Source organism: Meleagris gallopavo, chromosome 5 (assembly GCF_905368555.1).
Source record: "Meleagris gallopavo chromosome 5, MGAL_WU_HG_1.1, whole genome shotgun sequence".
NCBI lineage: Eukaryota > Metazoa > Chordata > Aves > Galliformes > Phasianidae > Meleagris > Meleagris gallopavo.
In genome coordinates this window covers 25882063-25895970 of record NC_139408.1, presented here as the reverse complement: position 1 = coordinate 25895970, position 13908 = coordinate 25882063, and the positions used below count along the sequence as shown (strand labels likewise).

The window sequence follows — 13908 nt, the reverse complement described above, 5'->3', positions numbered from 1 at the left end:
GGGTGAAGCTGTGGGGTGAAGTAATCTAGTCACAAAAGGGGCTCTGTGAATCTAGAGGATAGGCTGGGAGCCAGACCCAGAGGTTATGTAGATTTGAAATACAGTGTGGGTGAAAGAAAATTGGAATACATCCCTTTTTATTTTTACCTTTCATTTTCAATAATGGATTGTAATTACACACCAAAATAACAGCCTTACAGGCTTAATCTGAATTAGCCAAGTTAGCATTGGCCTGCATGAACCAGCAAGAAGTGAAACTGCACTGCAAATAGATAACGACGTTATGAAGTGATGCCTGCTTGCAATACTCAGCTCTCAGAATGAGCTGCTTCTCATTGTGCAAGAACAGCCTGAAGACTGCCAGTCTTACTGCATGCAATTTAAATAGATTCCTGATGTCTTTACAGCATGAATGATCTGCCACTAGATTATCACATGGGCTCTTGCTTGAAGCAATAGGTGTAGATAGAAAATGTATTAATATTCACCTGTTTTCATAATCGTTCTACCACGGCAGACATATGGCTTGTTGTAGTCTGTCTTGTGTTCTAGAATAATGAACCGCAAGCAGGAGCTGCTGTAGATCCTTGCATGTTGCTGAATTAATTTGTAGATTATTAAGGTGAGAGGGAAAAGGAAATGGAGTTTGCAAAGATACAATTTCTGACTCCTTTTTGAGTCTTCCTCTGCCTTTCTTCTCCTCATTAACTCAAATACCTAAATACCCGAACGGTATTTATTACCTTATCAGCTGTGTAATATTCATGTAAACTGCCCAACAGGTGCAGCTGCTCAGCAAATCCTATCTTTGCAGTGTCACTCCCTGAGCAACCCTTCATTTACTGTCTTTTTTTGCAAACATTGCATCCTGCAATTATTTTTATTTTCAGGATGTTGCTATTCTTCCCACTAAATCATAGAATCATAGTATCCTTGGAGTTAGAAGGGAGCTCTGAAGGCCATCTAGTCCAACACCCCTGCAGTGAACAGAGACACCGTGTTCTGCTGTATGCAGATCCTGTCAGCTGCAGCAGGCCTCCTTCCTGAAAACTTATTTTGTATGCTTTTACAACAGTGTATTTTGTGTAATTCTATGGCAATTTTAACATCTTATGCACATCATCATGCAGATTTCTCTTAATATAAGTATTCAGAATGACTTTCTAAAACAGAATGAGTTAAGGCTACTGCTAGTGATGGCCTGTGCCTTAACATGTAAAATGTTGTGCAGGTGAAAAATGTCCAAATACAGATTTTTTTTCCTGCCTTAAGATCTGTGTTCTAGGGGTTTATTTACTGCTTCCTTCATTTCTTCTAAGTATCTGGCTTGGAGCCAAGGACTTGGAGTTAAGGGGTTGTGTTTATCTGGTCTGGAGTGACCCTGCTCATAGCTCCTGAATTGTTTGCCTCTACTGCTTTGCTGAGAGGGAGTTGTTATCTTTCAGATGATTATTCTAAAGTACTGAGATTATGAAGTTGGAGCTGCTGTATGTCTTCAGGAATGTACTACTTCTAGTTACTAGAGGCTTGGCTTTTCTGATGTATTGTTCTCTGCCACGTTTCATGCTAGAAATGCAAGGTAGCAACACAGTCTATTTTGCAAGAGAACAAAGAGGTGTTGTTTCATTTTCATTGTGTATGTTTGTTTGTCATTTTCCTTATGTCTGTTTGATATGATTGTGCTTTGTGTTATTTACAGGGCCATAGGATGGGGCGGCAGGCTGGTGTTTGGGGAAGCTGGGGTGAATGGGGCAAGTGCAGTCGGAGCTGTGGTGGTGGAGTCAGTGTTCGGCAACGGCGCTGCTATTTCCAAAGGTAAGATCTAACCTCATTTTTCTTTCTTTAAATGTAGGAAAAAGTCATGTAAGTCCACTTTGACACAATCTTTTGCTTTAATCTCATCACTGCTCTATTGAAGAAGACTGTCTTTAACATGTCTTTGCTTGGACTCCTTTGCTTGAATACAGTGATCTCTCTTTGAGGCTGTACAATGAGGTGACTGGTATTGCAGCACCCATTCAATCAGGTCTAGCGTGGGAGACTTGGGGGAGCTGGAGGAAAGGTCAGAGCATTTGATTGCTCTCTCAGGAGCCAGTGGCTATGCAAGATTTTCTTGAGTTTATGATTTCCAGGAAGATAAATTGTCCCAGTGAGTGGAGTGGAGTAGGCTTAAGCAATGTTAACGCAGTGCCATCTCATTTGTAGCAGATTAGATTAGTGGTGACAGAGACTAGAAGTGTACTTGTTGGGAATTATGAACCTGAGAGATCCTGTTGTATAAAAAGCAAGAAAAGGAGGAAAAAAACTAACCTTCAGCCCCAGTAACATCAGAGGGGGAAAGAAACCACCCTCACCCTGATTTAAAGAAGGATCATCTTTGAAAGCTGCCTGTCATGGTATACACTCATGTCTTGTTGCCGGATTAGAATTCCTGGGGACTTGTCTCTCCATTTTAGAAGTGCTGAGATGTTAGATTTTTGTTGACTTTTCAGATCAATATACTTCATGGCTGTTATTCGCTATAATTCTCAGCTGAAAACATTTGACTGGAATCAGTGTTGCACATTCTTCATGGGCATCTTTAGCTCTCCCTAGGAATGGGCTTAAAGTGCATGTAAATAGCACAGTAAGTGATATGCATACCTATTCTGAATTAGCCAATGCTGTCTGTCTTGGAATATGTGTCTGGGTCTGGTAAGGATATGTCAGCTATGTGCTACTGGACAAAGGACAAAAAGTTCTGTTTCCATTACTTAGTGAAAACAATGCTGAAGAGCTATCCTGTAATTGTTCTTGTTTTATGTTTCACTCATGACAGATTGCAATCTGTAGCAGAAAATAACACTAGAAAATGCAAACTTGCATTAGTAAGAAAAAAGAAGTGCTTTTTCATTATTTTGCTGCTTCAGGAGACTGTGTAAATATTATATGCTGTATGTGAAGGTTATTTGGGATATCTACCATGAGATGATTTTTTTCCTGTGTTCAGACAGCTTAATGGAGTTTTTTCGGTGTTTCAGGACAGAAAGTGCTTCCAGTTGCATTGGACCAACTCGAAGCTATCGCTCATGCAATATTCAGGTAGAGTACAGTGTTTGTACTCTGTTGGGTTTTTTTGCTTTCTTGTTGCTCCTTTTCCCATTCATGTTCAGAAGTAATACGCTACTGTTAGATTCTCTTTCTCTGGCATTACTGATGAATGCTGTTCATCAATGGTATCTCTTCAAAAGAATATTGATTCCAGACAAGAATTTATCCTAAGATTTTATGTGTGAGACAGAAGGGACAGTTTTTAGCTGCACGCTTAATTCTCCTCCTTTTCCTGATGTCTGGTGAAAATGTTTTCTCCTCCAAACAGAGCTGTATGGAAAGCTCCAGAGATTTCCGGGCAGAGCAGTGTGCAGAGTTTGATGGGACAGAATTTCAAGGAAAGAAATACAAGTGGCTTCCGTATTATGGAGGTAATAATAAGTCTTGCAAAGTAGAGTTACTCTTCATCTCTGACTATCAACAGTATGTTTTGAGGTGACTATAATGTTATAGACTGTATTCCTACAGTAGATATTTTCCTAACTGCAGTAGCAAGGGGGTTTGGGGCATGGAAATAATCTTTTTGTCAGCAGCAAAGCTAACATGAAGCTGACATGAAGATGCTACATGGGCAAAGAGACACCTACCACAGCAGCAGTACATAATTGTCTCTTGTAACAGCTGTTCTTTCAGGAACATTGCTCAAGAAATCTGGAACTCGCTGCAGCTGATCATAAAGTATTAAAGAAGCCACAGCTCTGCTCAATTTTACTGTATTTGTGAAAGAATACTGTAAGATCTCAAGCAAGATGCATGAGAAATAAATGCATGTAACTAACAAGTCCTTTAGAAAACTTGAGATATTTGCAATTGGCCCACACTTCCTTGAGAAACCGCTTCTGGAAGCAGATTTAAGAACGAGAGTTCCTCACTCTGATCGTTCCCAATGCCTTGCTGTCTGTTAAAAGAACAGCTTTCTTGTGTTCTGTACCAACACATACTCTCTTTCCAAAAAGCTTTGCATTCACTCTGTGGAGCATAAGAAGAGTTCTACTAAGGAACAACCAAATATCCCATGGGCCAACACGATCTTTCTAGCACCTGCCAATCAGGGTGCCTGAGGAAAAGGATGCATACAATGAGGTTTTCCCGGTGTACTTTTCCATCATCCAGCAGTTTGTGACCCAGAAATCTGCTCAATATCTGCCACTTAATATCAGTTCACTCCTCTTTCTGCTTCTGTGATCTAAATCCAGGACTCTGATGCATTAGCAAGCTATTAGCCATGGTACACACTATTTTTTTTTTTTTCTCCTACCAGCACCCAATAAGTGTGAGTTAAACTGTATTCCGAAGGGAGAAAACTTCTACTACAGGCACAAGGAAACTGTGATAGATGGAACTACTTGTGAACCTGGCAAGCGGGATATCTGTGTAGAGGGAGTTTGTCAAGTGAGTCATCCTGTTGCTTCCTTCTTCTGCCATTGCAGAACCTGTCTTTCAGGTTCTTCCCTTTCTTCTACTTGGCCCTTTGTAATAATATCTAAAAAGTGGATTCATTCAGTTTCTGGGATGCTGAGGAGGATATCAACGGTATTTATCTACCTGTCTCTGGAAGTGAAAGGGAACAGGTCAGCTCTGTCCTTCTCTTGACAGCAGCTTTCCTACCTTCTGATTTCCCACACTCCCTAGATTCAGGCTTTCTTGTATAAGAATAATCCATCATTTAGCCATTTTGTCTTTCTTTCACTTGTCATTATGGTTTATTCATATTGATGCCCCTATGCCCTGACAGGCTGTTGGCTGTGATAACATACTAGAATCTACCAAGAAGGAGGACAAGTGCCTGCAGTGCGGAGGAGATAACAGCACCTGCTATGATGTGAAGGGCACTTTTGATGTGCCCAACCTTCCCAAAGGTACAGATGATCTGTATAGTTCAGGCAGGTGATAAGGGGAAGGTTAAAACTAAACTAATGTGGCACTTCAGCATCAGAAAATGTATTGATTGCCTTACTCAGGGAATCATTTTCTCAGTCTCAGAAGAGTCAAATGTACTTGAAATGCTCCAGGTGTCTCCCTGTTCAGTCTTTAACTATAAATGTACCACGTGAATATAGCTCTGTGCCATTTTCACAAGACTATCCCTATACACAGTGTCTCGAAAGCCCTACTAGAATTTCTGCAAGGCTATAAATGGAACGGAATCTTCTGTATTTGGCCGATTTTGAATCATTTCAAGACAACTGTGCTGTGATCAAATCTTAGTCAAGACCCAATATGCCAGTTACTGAAATCCTAGATTTTAGAACATAAAAAAAATGACTTTGCACTAATCCATGTGCTTACTTTTCTGAAGTGTAGTTGAAACTGTATGCCCATGGGTTGACATCTTGAGAGTTTTTGGTGAAGCTATTCAGAATACAGATAAAGTGACAACTGAAATGCGTTGAGCCACCATCATAAAGCTTATCCAGTTGTTCAGATACAAATGAAATTGGAAGAATCAGTGATGCACAAATGTGACTGTGTACTATAAACAGATAGATATTGAATAATCCCCATAATTTTTCTTCAGGGTACAATCAAATGTTCATCATCCCTGTGGGAGCCACCAGCATCCAAATCAAGGAGGTTATGCCAAGCAGGAATTTTATGGGTAAGACTGATATCGGAACATGTGTTTCAGTCTGTTTGGACTCCAGGCATTGCATTAAAATTTGGTTTTCAGGTTCACTAGGATTTGCGAGATTTGCCTTGATAGTTTGATCTGGCAGAGGGAAGAACTCTGAAAATCAGGTCTGAATAATGAGTATCTTTGAAGTGTTAATAACGCTTAACTCTGGGCTTCAGGTTTACCTCATTTTCACTGAAGGTAAAGTCAGTACAGGAATAAGCTGGAGGAATTTGGCTGTGCAGCATATAAATGCTTTCTCTGCAGCAAAACTGGCAAGAACTGTCTGAATATACAGCAGTTTCTGGCAAGTAAGTGTTAGGCTGGTCCAGCATTTTTGGTGGATAATGTTCACCTTTATTTGCCCCACTTGTGATGCAGAATTTAGTGAAAATGGGAGCATCCCTGTTGAATTCTTATTGTTCATTTTTATATGCAAATTTTTGCGATGGTGATAGGTGCTGCCATATTAGATTGTCACTCCACTTAAGAGGATTGCAATATTAATGCAAAGAGATGGTGCTCAAATGATGACGCTGAGAGCTCTGTGGGCTGCCAGTACCTCGAAAGTCCAGAACAGGAACTGTCTTGCAGTAGCTAGAACCAGCTTTCAAGTCATAAATGTTAATTTATTGTCTTTTCTTCTCTGGCATGTGGATTTATCCAGCTGTCAAGAATGTGCAAGGGGATTATTATCTGAATGGACATTGGACAATTGACTTCAGCCGAACGCTACATATAGCTAGCACAGTTATGCACTATGATCGTGGCTCAGAAAGTGATCTTGCCCCAGAGCTCCTCCATGCCAGGGGTCCCACCACAGAGCCCTTAGTCATTGAGGTAAGTGGCTGTGCTTGCCCCCACCGATACTGTTTTGTTTTGCATAGCAGTCCTCACTTAGTGCAGTGAGAGTGTATGGGTGGAGATGAGATGGGAAATACTCTTGAAGGGTAACTGGGCCTCCAGGAATCTTACAAAGCTGTAGGCCCTTAATCTAGACCATGGTGTTTTTCTTGCAGAAAACACAGTGTTATACTCTGGTTCTGAGGCCCAAAAAGGAGCAAAGCAAGGCTTGATGTATTCCTCTGAGCTCTAACTTTGAGATGAGTCTGCACAGAATGGGTTTGGTGCAGGGACAGGCTCTAGGGTACTGCATATTATAGTGTACCGTAGGCCATGTCAGGGTATTACTGTAACAGACCAGGTAGATCTTCTGTCTATGAGAGAGATGGATGCACCCTTTTCTAAAAAATTTTTCTAAAAAATGATACTCCCTAGATAATCAGAGAAAGCAAGGAGAAAATACAGCCTAGAGAAAAAGACCTCTTTGAACTGGAGGGACCAAGTCAACTCAAACCCTCAGGCACAGCAGAGAAATGCTGAGAAGGGAAGAAGTGCTGCTGCTATTTTCATGACTTTACCCCATCCTTTTATAGCTCATCAGTCAGGAGCCAAACCCAGGAGTACAGTACGAATACTACCTGCCTACACACAGACAGTCTACAGGTTACAGCTGGAGCTACAGTTCCTGGAGTGAGTGCAGCTCTGAGTGTGGAGGAGGTAAGGGGTCAAGACCTGGTTCAAGGTTTATATCCACACCATGAAGACACAGTGTGCTGCCCTTTGCAGCTGCTTCTCAGCAGTCTCTTGCTGGAAGACAACACAGATATCTGCTGGTGGCAGTTAAGGTTTTCTCAAGGGAGAGTCGAATATGGAATAACAAGAGAACTGTGTTCCTTGCATTGTCCTATCTAATTTTACATGTCTTAGTCCTCAGACTTGTTACTTGGATCTTGGATCGTAAGGATGTGTTTGTTTTATTTTGTCCTACCTCAGTTCTTAATGTCCTTTGCAGGCCTTTTCAAACACTTGAAACCACTTTCCAGGCTGACCTGGTCTGCAAAACTGGGTTGAAAAACACTGCTGTACCTCTACTATCACCTGTAAGATTCCATTTCTCTGAACAGGAAGATTGTCAGATTCTATGGGGTGTCACCAAATGTTCAGTTTGCATCAGCAAAACTATTGATTTCAAACTAAAAAACAACAACCAAAAAATGCCCCAACAATCAAACCAAAAACCTCCATCTGACTATGGAGTTTCTATCTGCCTCTTCTTGTCTTGCTGATGGCCATTTCAGTAGCTCTTGCCATACTGTGGTTTTGGGAGCTGATATTCTAAACCTGTAAGAAACATAAAGAGTTACAACATCTAGTCTTCACCAGACTGACCTTCTAGGTCTAACAGCACACACCAAGTGGGGTTCCTTGGTGAGCAGTATATGCATATGACATCTCCCTTGTGACTCTTAACCCACTCAAACAAAAGGAAAAGGTCCCTCACCTATACAGAATTATTCTGTCTTTTTTATTTCCTGTGAACTTGTGTACTCTGAGTAGGCATCATTCATACATGTGGTGACAGACCAAGAGCTGCACCTGACTCTTCCAGGTTGGTGAGTTGCAGGTGTGGATTCAGTGCTGCTTTAGAATCTTGTCTTAGCAATGCCACTGCATTTCAAACACCAGTGCATTGTTCTGGGTGCCCTACATTGATCAGCATACTTTCTTGTTTGACCTTCAGGCTTCCAGTCCCGTTTGGTGTTTTGTACCATAGACAATGAAATTTATCCAGACTATATGTGCAGTAACAAACCACGACCAGACAATAACCGGACATGTGGCCATCAGACTTGTCCCCAAACAAAACGGTAAGATTTCCTTTCCGCTTCTGAGCTCTGTCTTCCTCCTGAGGTGCTTTTGGAGCCAGGAAAATAGTGCTTAGAGAAAGCCCAAGACAAAGTTGGGGATGATAACTATATGACAAGTTTTTATGTGCACAAGAAATGGTCTTGATAGGTCCTATGTTCATTTCATAGATCAATTACATTTTCTTTCTAGCATAATTGTGGAAGATAGTCTTCTAGCCCATAGGTAGGGAAGGTAGAATCTGTGGAAGAAGGTAGGGAATAGAATCTGTGGTTTTTGTTCTCTTCAAATGGAGCCTGCCAAAAAAGAGAATTAGGTCAGAGCTGGTCTAATTTTGTCATTTATGCATTCTCAGTGTCCTTGCTCTTTGAAATAGGTGAATCCTGGAATCTTCTCTTTTTCTATTATTTTCAGATAATTTATCATTTTATCAACTGTTTCCCCCTTGTCCCTTGATTACACAGCCTTGATTACAATTTAAGCAATTGGCTTAAATTGGCTCTTAAAAGCATCCAGAACTGTAACCAGAGCCTTAACTGCACGTCTCATTGTGTATCTGGTTGTTATAGTGGAGACCTTTGAGAGTGCTGTTGTGGGCCAGGGAGTACCTGGAAAACTGGGAACATTTCTGAATTGGTGTTAGTCCATAGCTACTTGCTTTAAGTTGTTTAAATTCTTTGTTCTGTATGTAAAGGATTTCTTACATCTCTCCACCACAAGCCTGGAACCACGGTGGAGCATGGAGCTCTCAGATGAACAGGTAACAATGAGGAGACAATGGGAAGGCAGCTGCTATCTTCTGCTCTCCACCTAGTTGCCCACTAGAATCTGTGGGGACTTGGAGTCTTTCCTTTGGCACTGATGGTAGCAGTGGGCCATGCTTTGCTTGTGATTCTTGCTGATGAAAATGATGGTGGAGGGTGCTGGCTGGCAGCTTTGCTTAGGTGGTTTTGAGTGCTACTGGTAACTTGACTGGTATGGAATTGAGGAGGAGACAGATTCTTCATAGCTTTTGACTTGATAATCGTTTGTTTTAGGCCAGAGTGGTGGAGGCATGTTTTGTAAGATTTTTTTTGTTTGGTTAAGATAAAAAATAGGAAAAGAGAACGTGATGGACTAGGTCTATTGAGTCATTGACCAGGACTCCAGAGTGCCATAGCAAAAACCTCAAAGTTCCTCAAAAGCTCTTTCTTTGGCCTGGGTCCTGTATCAGGCAGAAAATTGCTTACATACTGTGGTGAGTGCAAGGCTGTCACAGATGCAATCCTTAGAATGTCCACTGAGGTGTTAGAAGTAAAATAGAATAAAAGCAAAACAAATGTTCTTAGCAAACTGCTAATAGCATAGGACTTGCCTCTTAATGGTCCCATCATTATGATTGCTTTCCATACAAGGGACATAAAACAAGTGTCAGAGATGTCTTCACTGCAGTTGAAGGAATCTGTAGTTGAGTCCATCCAGTTGATACAACCTTTCTGAAACTGCACGCTTTCTTCACACGAGGCAAAGTACTCCTGTTTTTATACCCTCTGGAACTTTTGTAAAAGCTCAATCAGTTAATTTGTTTTGAGCTCAGTAGCCACACGGCTCTAAGTGGCTTCTGTTTGCTGTAATTGTTCACTTTCCAAAGGAAATATCTTATTCTGTGATAAATGGTAATCAGTTCTAGGCTATCTGCTTCTTTAATAGCAGAAAAAAGGTATCTGAAGAAGATGAACATGTCTTCTCTTGGCTAAATCTGCTGTGGAATTTCTGAGGGGATATGAATGTGAATTGGCTGGCTGAAAGTCAGTGATGAGGGCAGACCAGGGGAAGCAACTGGAAAGGTAGGGGAGAAAACGTGAACTGTCTTTACTCCCTGGCTGGAGCTTATATGTCTGAAAGAGGGAGGTAGTAGATCACTGTGATACACCACCTGTGCCTTTTAACTGCTTCCACCCCATGCTGGAATCTGAAATCCCTGAAGTCAGGCCATGCAAGCTGTGCTCCCAGCTGTGTGGGCAGCACCGAGACACAGGAATGGACAAGGAAGGGATTCTACCATCCACTCTTGGCTGTTTTCTGCACATATGCACTTCTGCTAGCAAGGATGTAACATTCCCGTGACAGCTTCAGCAACCAAATCCAAAATCTATTTTGAAGTTTTTTTTGCTTTTGTTGTGTGCTTCTGTTAGATAATCTAGCCAATGAGAGGAATAAACCATCTTCCTATTGGTTTGTCAGTTAAAAGTTTGTAAGTGCTTCTGGAGAGTTGAGCATAGTTTGCAGGCAGATTGAGATCTCAGTTTGATGATGTCTTCTGCTTTGGATGGTGGCTGGAGCACGATGGATTGTTCAGCTTATGTGAGCTGCTTTTCTTTTAGCTGATCTGGATTGTTGTTTTTTTTTATTTGTTTATTGTTTCTTCCTCTTTAGTGTTCCATTCCAGGCATAATATTTTTGCAGATGTTAGGAAACCAAAAGCCATGGAAATAAAACTTCCCCTCAGAGAAAGCTCTGCATTTCCAGAGTGACAAGTGTTTTGTAGCTGGTCATTTGCCTTTGGAGTGGAACTCATGCTTTGCATTGCCAATCAAGCTGGGCAGCGCTTGGTGAAATAGGAACTTGTCTCTGACTCTGTTCTGCAAAGAAGATATTTTCCTTGTCTGACTGCAACATGGACACGGCACTGACCTCTGTGCCATTTAGTTGGGCCATTATTTGTTTGCTTGATTCTGTGATCTACAGGTGGAAAACAGGGGAATGGGGACCCTGCTCAGCTACCTGTGGTGGAGGCACCCAGACTCGCTCTGTTTACTGTGTAGCATTTGATGGTCAGAACTCCCAAGGTGTTGTGGACAATGCTGAGTGTATGGCCTTTGCACAGCAGCCTCACAGCAGTCAGCCCTGCAACAGGAGACAGTGTGCAACCTGGAGCACAGGGCCCTGGTCAGAGGTGAGTTTGTGTGAGAAGCAACTGCCACGTGGCATCCACTGAAGGAGAATATGCCAAAGCTTGAGGGTGAAAAGCCAGGCACCTTCTCTGACACTCTATAAGGTGGGTGTCCATCGCAAGGTGCAGACTATCCCTGCAGTCCTCCAGAGAAGTTCTCCAAATAGCATCTATGCCTTTTGATAATTTTTTTCCTGTTCCTTTCACCACATGCTCTCTCCCCTGTATTTTCATCAGATCTACCAGACATTGCCGCTGTCAGTTTCTGAGCCAGACCTGGTGAAGGTTGGGGGGGCAGGCTAAGAGCTTCTGTCCTGCAGCTGGTCTTGTGCAGTAACATTTCCCCTCTGTAAAACAGGAGCTCATGGTTCCCACTTATGCTGCTTATTTCCATGCGTATTGCTGGCCCAGCATTACTAGCCCCTGAATGGCAGTACTAAATCACAACAGTCAGTAAGGAGGATACTATTGAACTGCTGGTGACCTGCTGTTTACTGTAGGTTGTGTATCAGTGCAAGGCTTCTCTGGACAGCTGCAGTGTGTATTTATCCTCCAAACTACTCAGCACTACCAGCCAGGCGTTTAGAAGGCATCTTATGTTCAAAAGTCATAGAAAACAAAGGTAGAAAATATTGAATTGCATCTACTCAGTCCCTAAAACGAGTGAATTTTCTTTTGAAAGAAGCGTGTTGCTTGCTTGCAACATTTGATTTACAGTCTTGTGGTATTTCTTTGAGATGCAGCAGCAGCATGAAATGCAACTTTGAGGCATGATAAACAGGACTATAAGGTTTTTTTGTTGTTGTTGTTTTTATACTCTAGACATAAGGTGTGAATACTGAGGTGAATTCAGGGTTGTGGAATGAGAGCACTGTTTAGGAAAGGCACAAAGCACTAAGTGACCTGTTCTTGCACAATGATTCCTAAGTGATTCATTCTGGGGTTACAAAAAAATGACTGTTCTTCATCTATGTTTTATTAGAGATAAAAAGTCACTCTAGTAAATAAGTAGCAGAAACTCTACTTGGAAGCTCAAAGTAGTTCAGACAGCTCTCAGGTAATTTCCTATGTAATAGACTTTGGCAATTCCTGGAGAACTGAGCTGGATTCCAGACAAAACCACTGTGAATTTAACAGAGAATTGCAAAAGGCCATTTACATGCATAGGAAGATGATGTCTCACAGCTTGACACTGTAAAATGGAGCATGAGGTATTCAGGATAAAGACATGAGAAATGCAGAACCTTGTCTTTTTATCTTCCCCTGAATTCTTTACCTTGAGCTGGTTCTAATCAGGAGTAACATTAGTTTGCAGGTATCTCCTGCCACCTACAAACATCCTGTTCTGAGTATATTCTGTTGTATTTGTATTTTTTTTCCAAAGTCATTCATTCTCCTTGTCTTTTTTGATAGAGAGCAAGAGAAGTTATGTAACTATGCCAAAATCATCCAATGAACTCCCAGATCCTATCCAACGTGCCATATTGTCTCTTCTACAGCACAGACAACTACTCTGCTCATTCCCATCCAAGAATATGGTTTTTAATGCTGGTTGCTTGTTTGAGACATTCTTAAAGTGGTACTCTGCCCTGATGTTGGGGACCACAGACTGGAAACACAAGTGTAAAATAGGTGCTTCCTTTTCACTGTTGTGCTCTGTTCCACAGTGCTCAGCCAGCTGTGGGGAAGGTGTGCAGACCCGGACTGTCACCTGCAGAACGCAGCAGGGCTCTCAGGCTCAGGACTTTGCTTGTTTAACGGAGCCAAAGCCACCAGCCACCCAGCCCTGCCTTAAGGAGAACTGCATCCAAGAAGTTGGCTGGCACGTTGGAGACTGGGGCCTGGTAAGCATCATGGTTTCATGCATCGGAAATAATTGATTATATTGCTGTGTTCCTTGCAAACAAGCTTTAATCAGTGCAGCCTGCAATTGGCTGAATTGGAAAGCATGTACTGCTTCATTACCAGTCCCTTGGCTCACAGTTGCATTGTAACTGGCACTAGTAATTCTCCAGTTAATCTGTTGCCTGCTTTGTTTGCAGCTGCTATAAAAATAAATCCTTCTTGGAGGGGGAGACTATAGTTTCAGTGACAGTGGCAAAATGCAGCCAATAAACTGAAACGATCCACTCCTGCTGCTTATTCTCATTTATTTGCTCCATTACTGTGAATAGCAAAACAGCTCATGGGCTGAATGTGGCTTAGAGTTTCAGGCTTCAGAACTGGTCATCATGTTTGGTGAAATGATTTAAACTATGTTTTTGTAATTGTTCAGATAAACTGTTCTTTAGCAGGATTAATTTTGTCTCCCTTGTGGAGGGAGACAGGCTGTTTTCAGCCTGGGAAACATACCCGGGAGAGGAGATTGGGGAGATCCTATCTACCACATGACTTCCAACCACACTTGTTTCCCTTCCATGCTAGTGAGACCAGCTTGTTCTGAGTTAAAACATGTTACATCTGGTTCTTTGTGTGGTGTAGCTGAGTTTTAATAACAGCTAAGAAAGCTGCATACCTTAATCTGATCTTTCCTGGCCTCAGGCTTTCCAGTATCAGAGGGCTC

The 13908-nt window shown here is 41.9% G+C and overlaps 1 protein-coding gene across 5 annotated transcripts in view; it reads left to right on the top strand.

Moving 5' to 3' along the window:
- PAPLN (papilin, proteoglycan like sulfated glycoprotein) overlaps positions 1 to 13908 on the top strand; it is a 67005-nt gene that overhangs the window by 31244 nt on the left and 21853 nt on the right. For 4 of the 5 annotated variants that reach the window (XM_031553555.2, XM_019615592.3, XM_019615593.3 and 1 more), the window contains 12 exons: positions 1700 to 1815; positions 3021 to 3081; positions 3359 to 3461; positions 4352 to 4482; positions 4826 to 4949; positions 5609 to 5689; positions 6372 to 6544; positions 7141 to 7264; positions 8289 to 8415; positions 9108 to 9173; positions 11141 to 11348; positions 13013 to 13189. In XM_031553555.2, coding sequence (XP_031409415.2) covers positions 1700 to 1815; positions 3021 to 3081; positions 3359 to 3461; positions 4352 to 4482; positions 4826 to 4949; positions 5609 to 5689; positions 6372 to 6544; positions 7141 to 7264; positions 8289 to 8415; positions 9108 to 9173; positions 11141 to 11348; positions 13013 to 13189 — 1491 coding nt within the window. The remainder of the gene's footprint in view (positions 1 to 1699; positions 1816 to 3020; positions 3082 to 3358; positions 3462 to 4351; positions 4483 to 4825; positions 4950 to 5608; positions 5690 to 6371; positions 6545 to 7140; positions 7265 to 8288; positions 8416 to 9107; positions 9174 to 11140; positions 11349 to 13012; positions 13190 to 13908) is intronic. The other variant, XM_085224865.1, reaches the window with a different exon arrangement.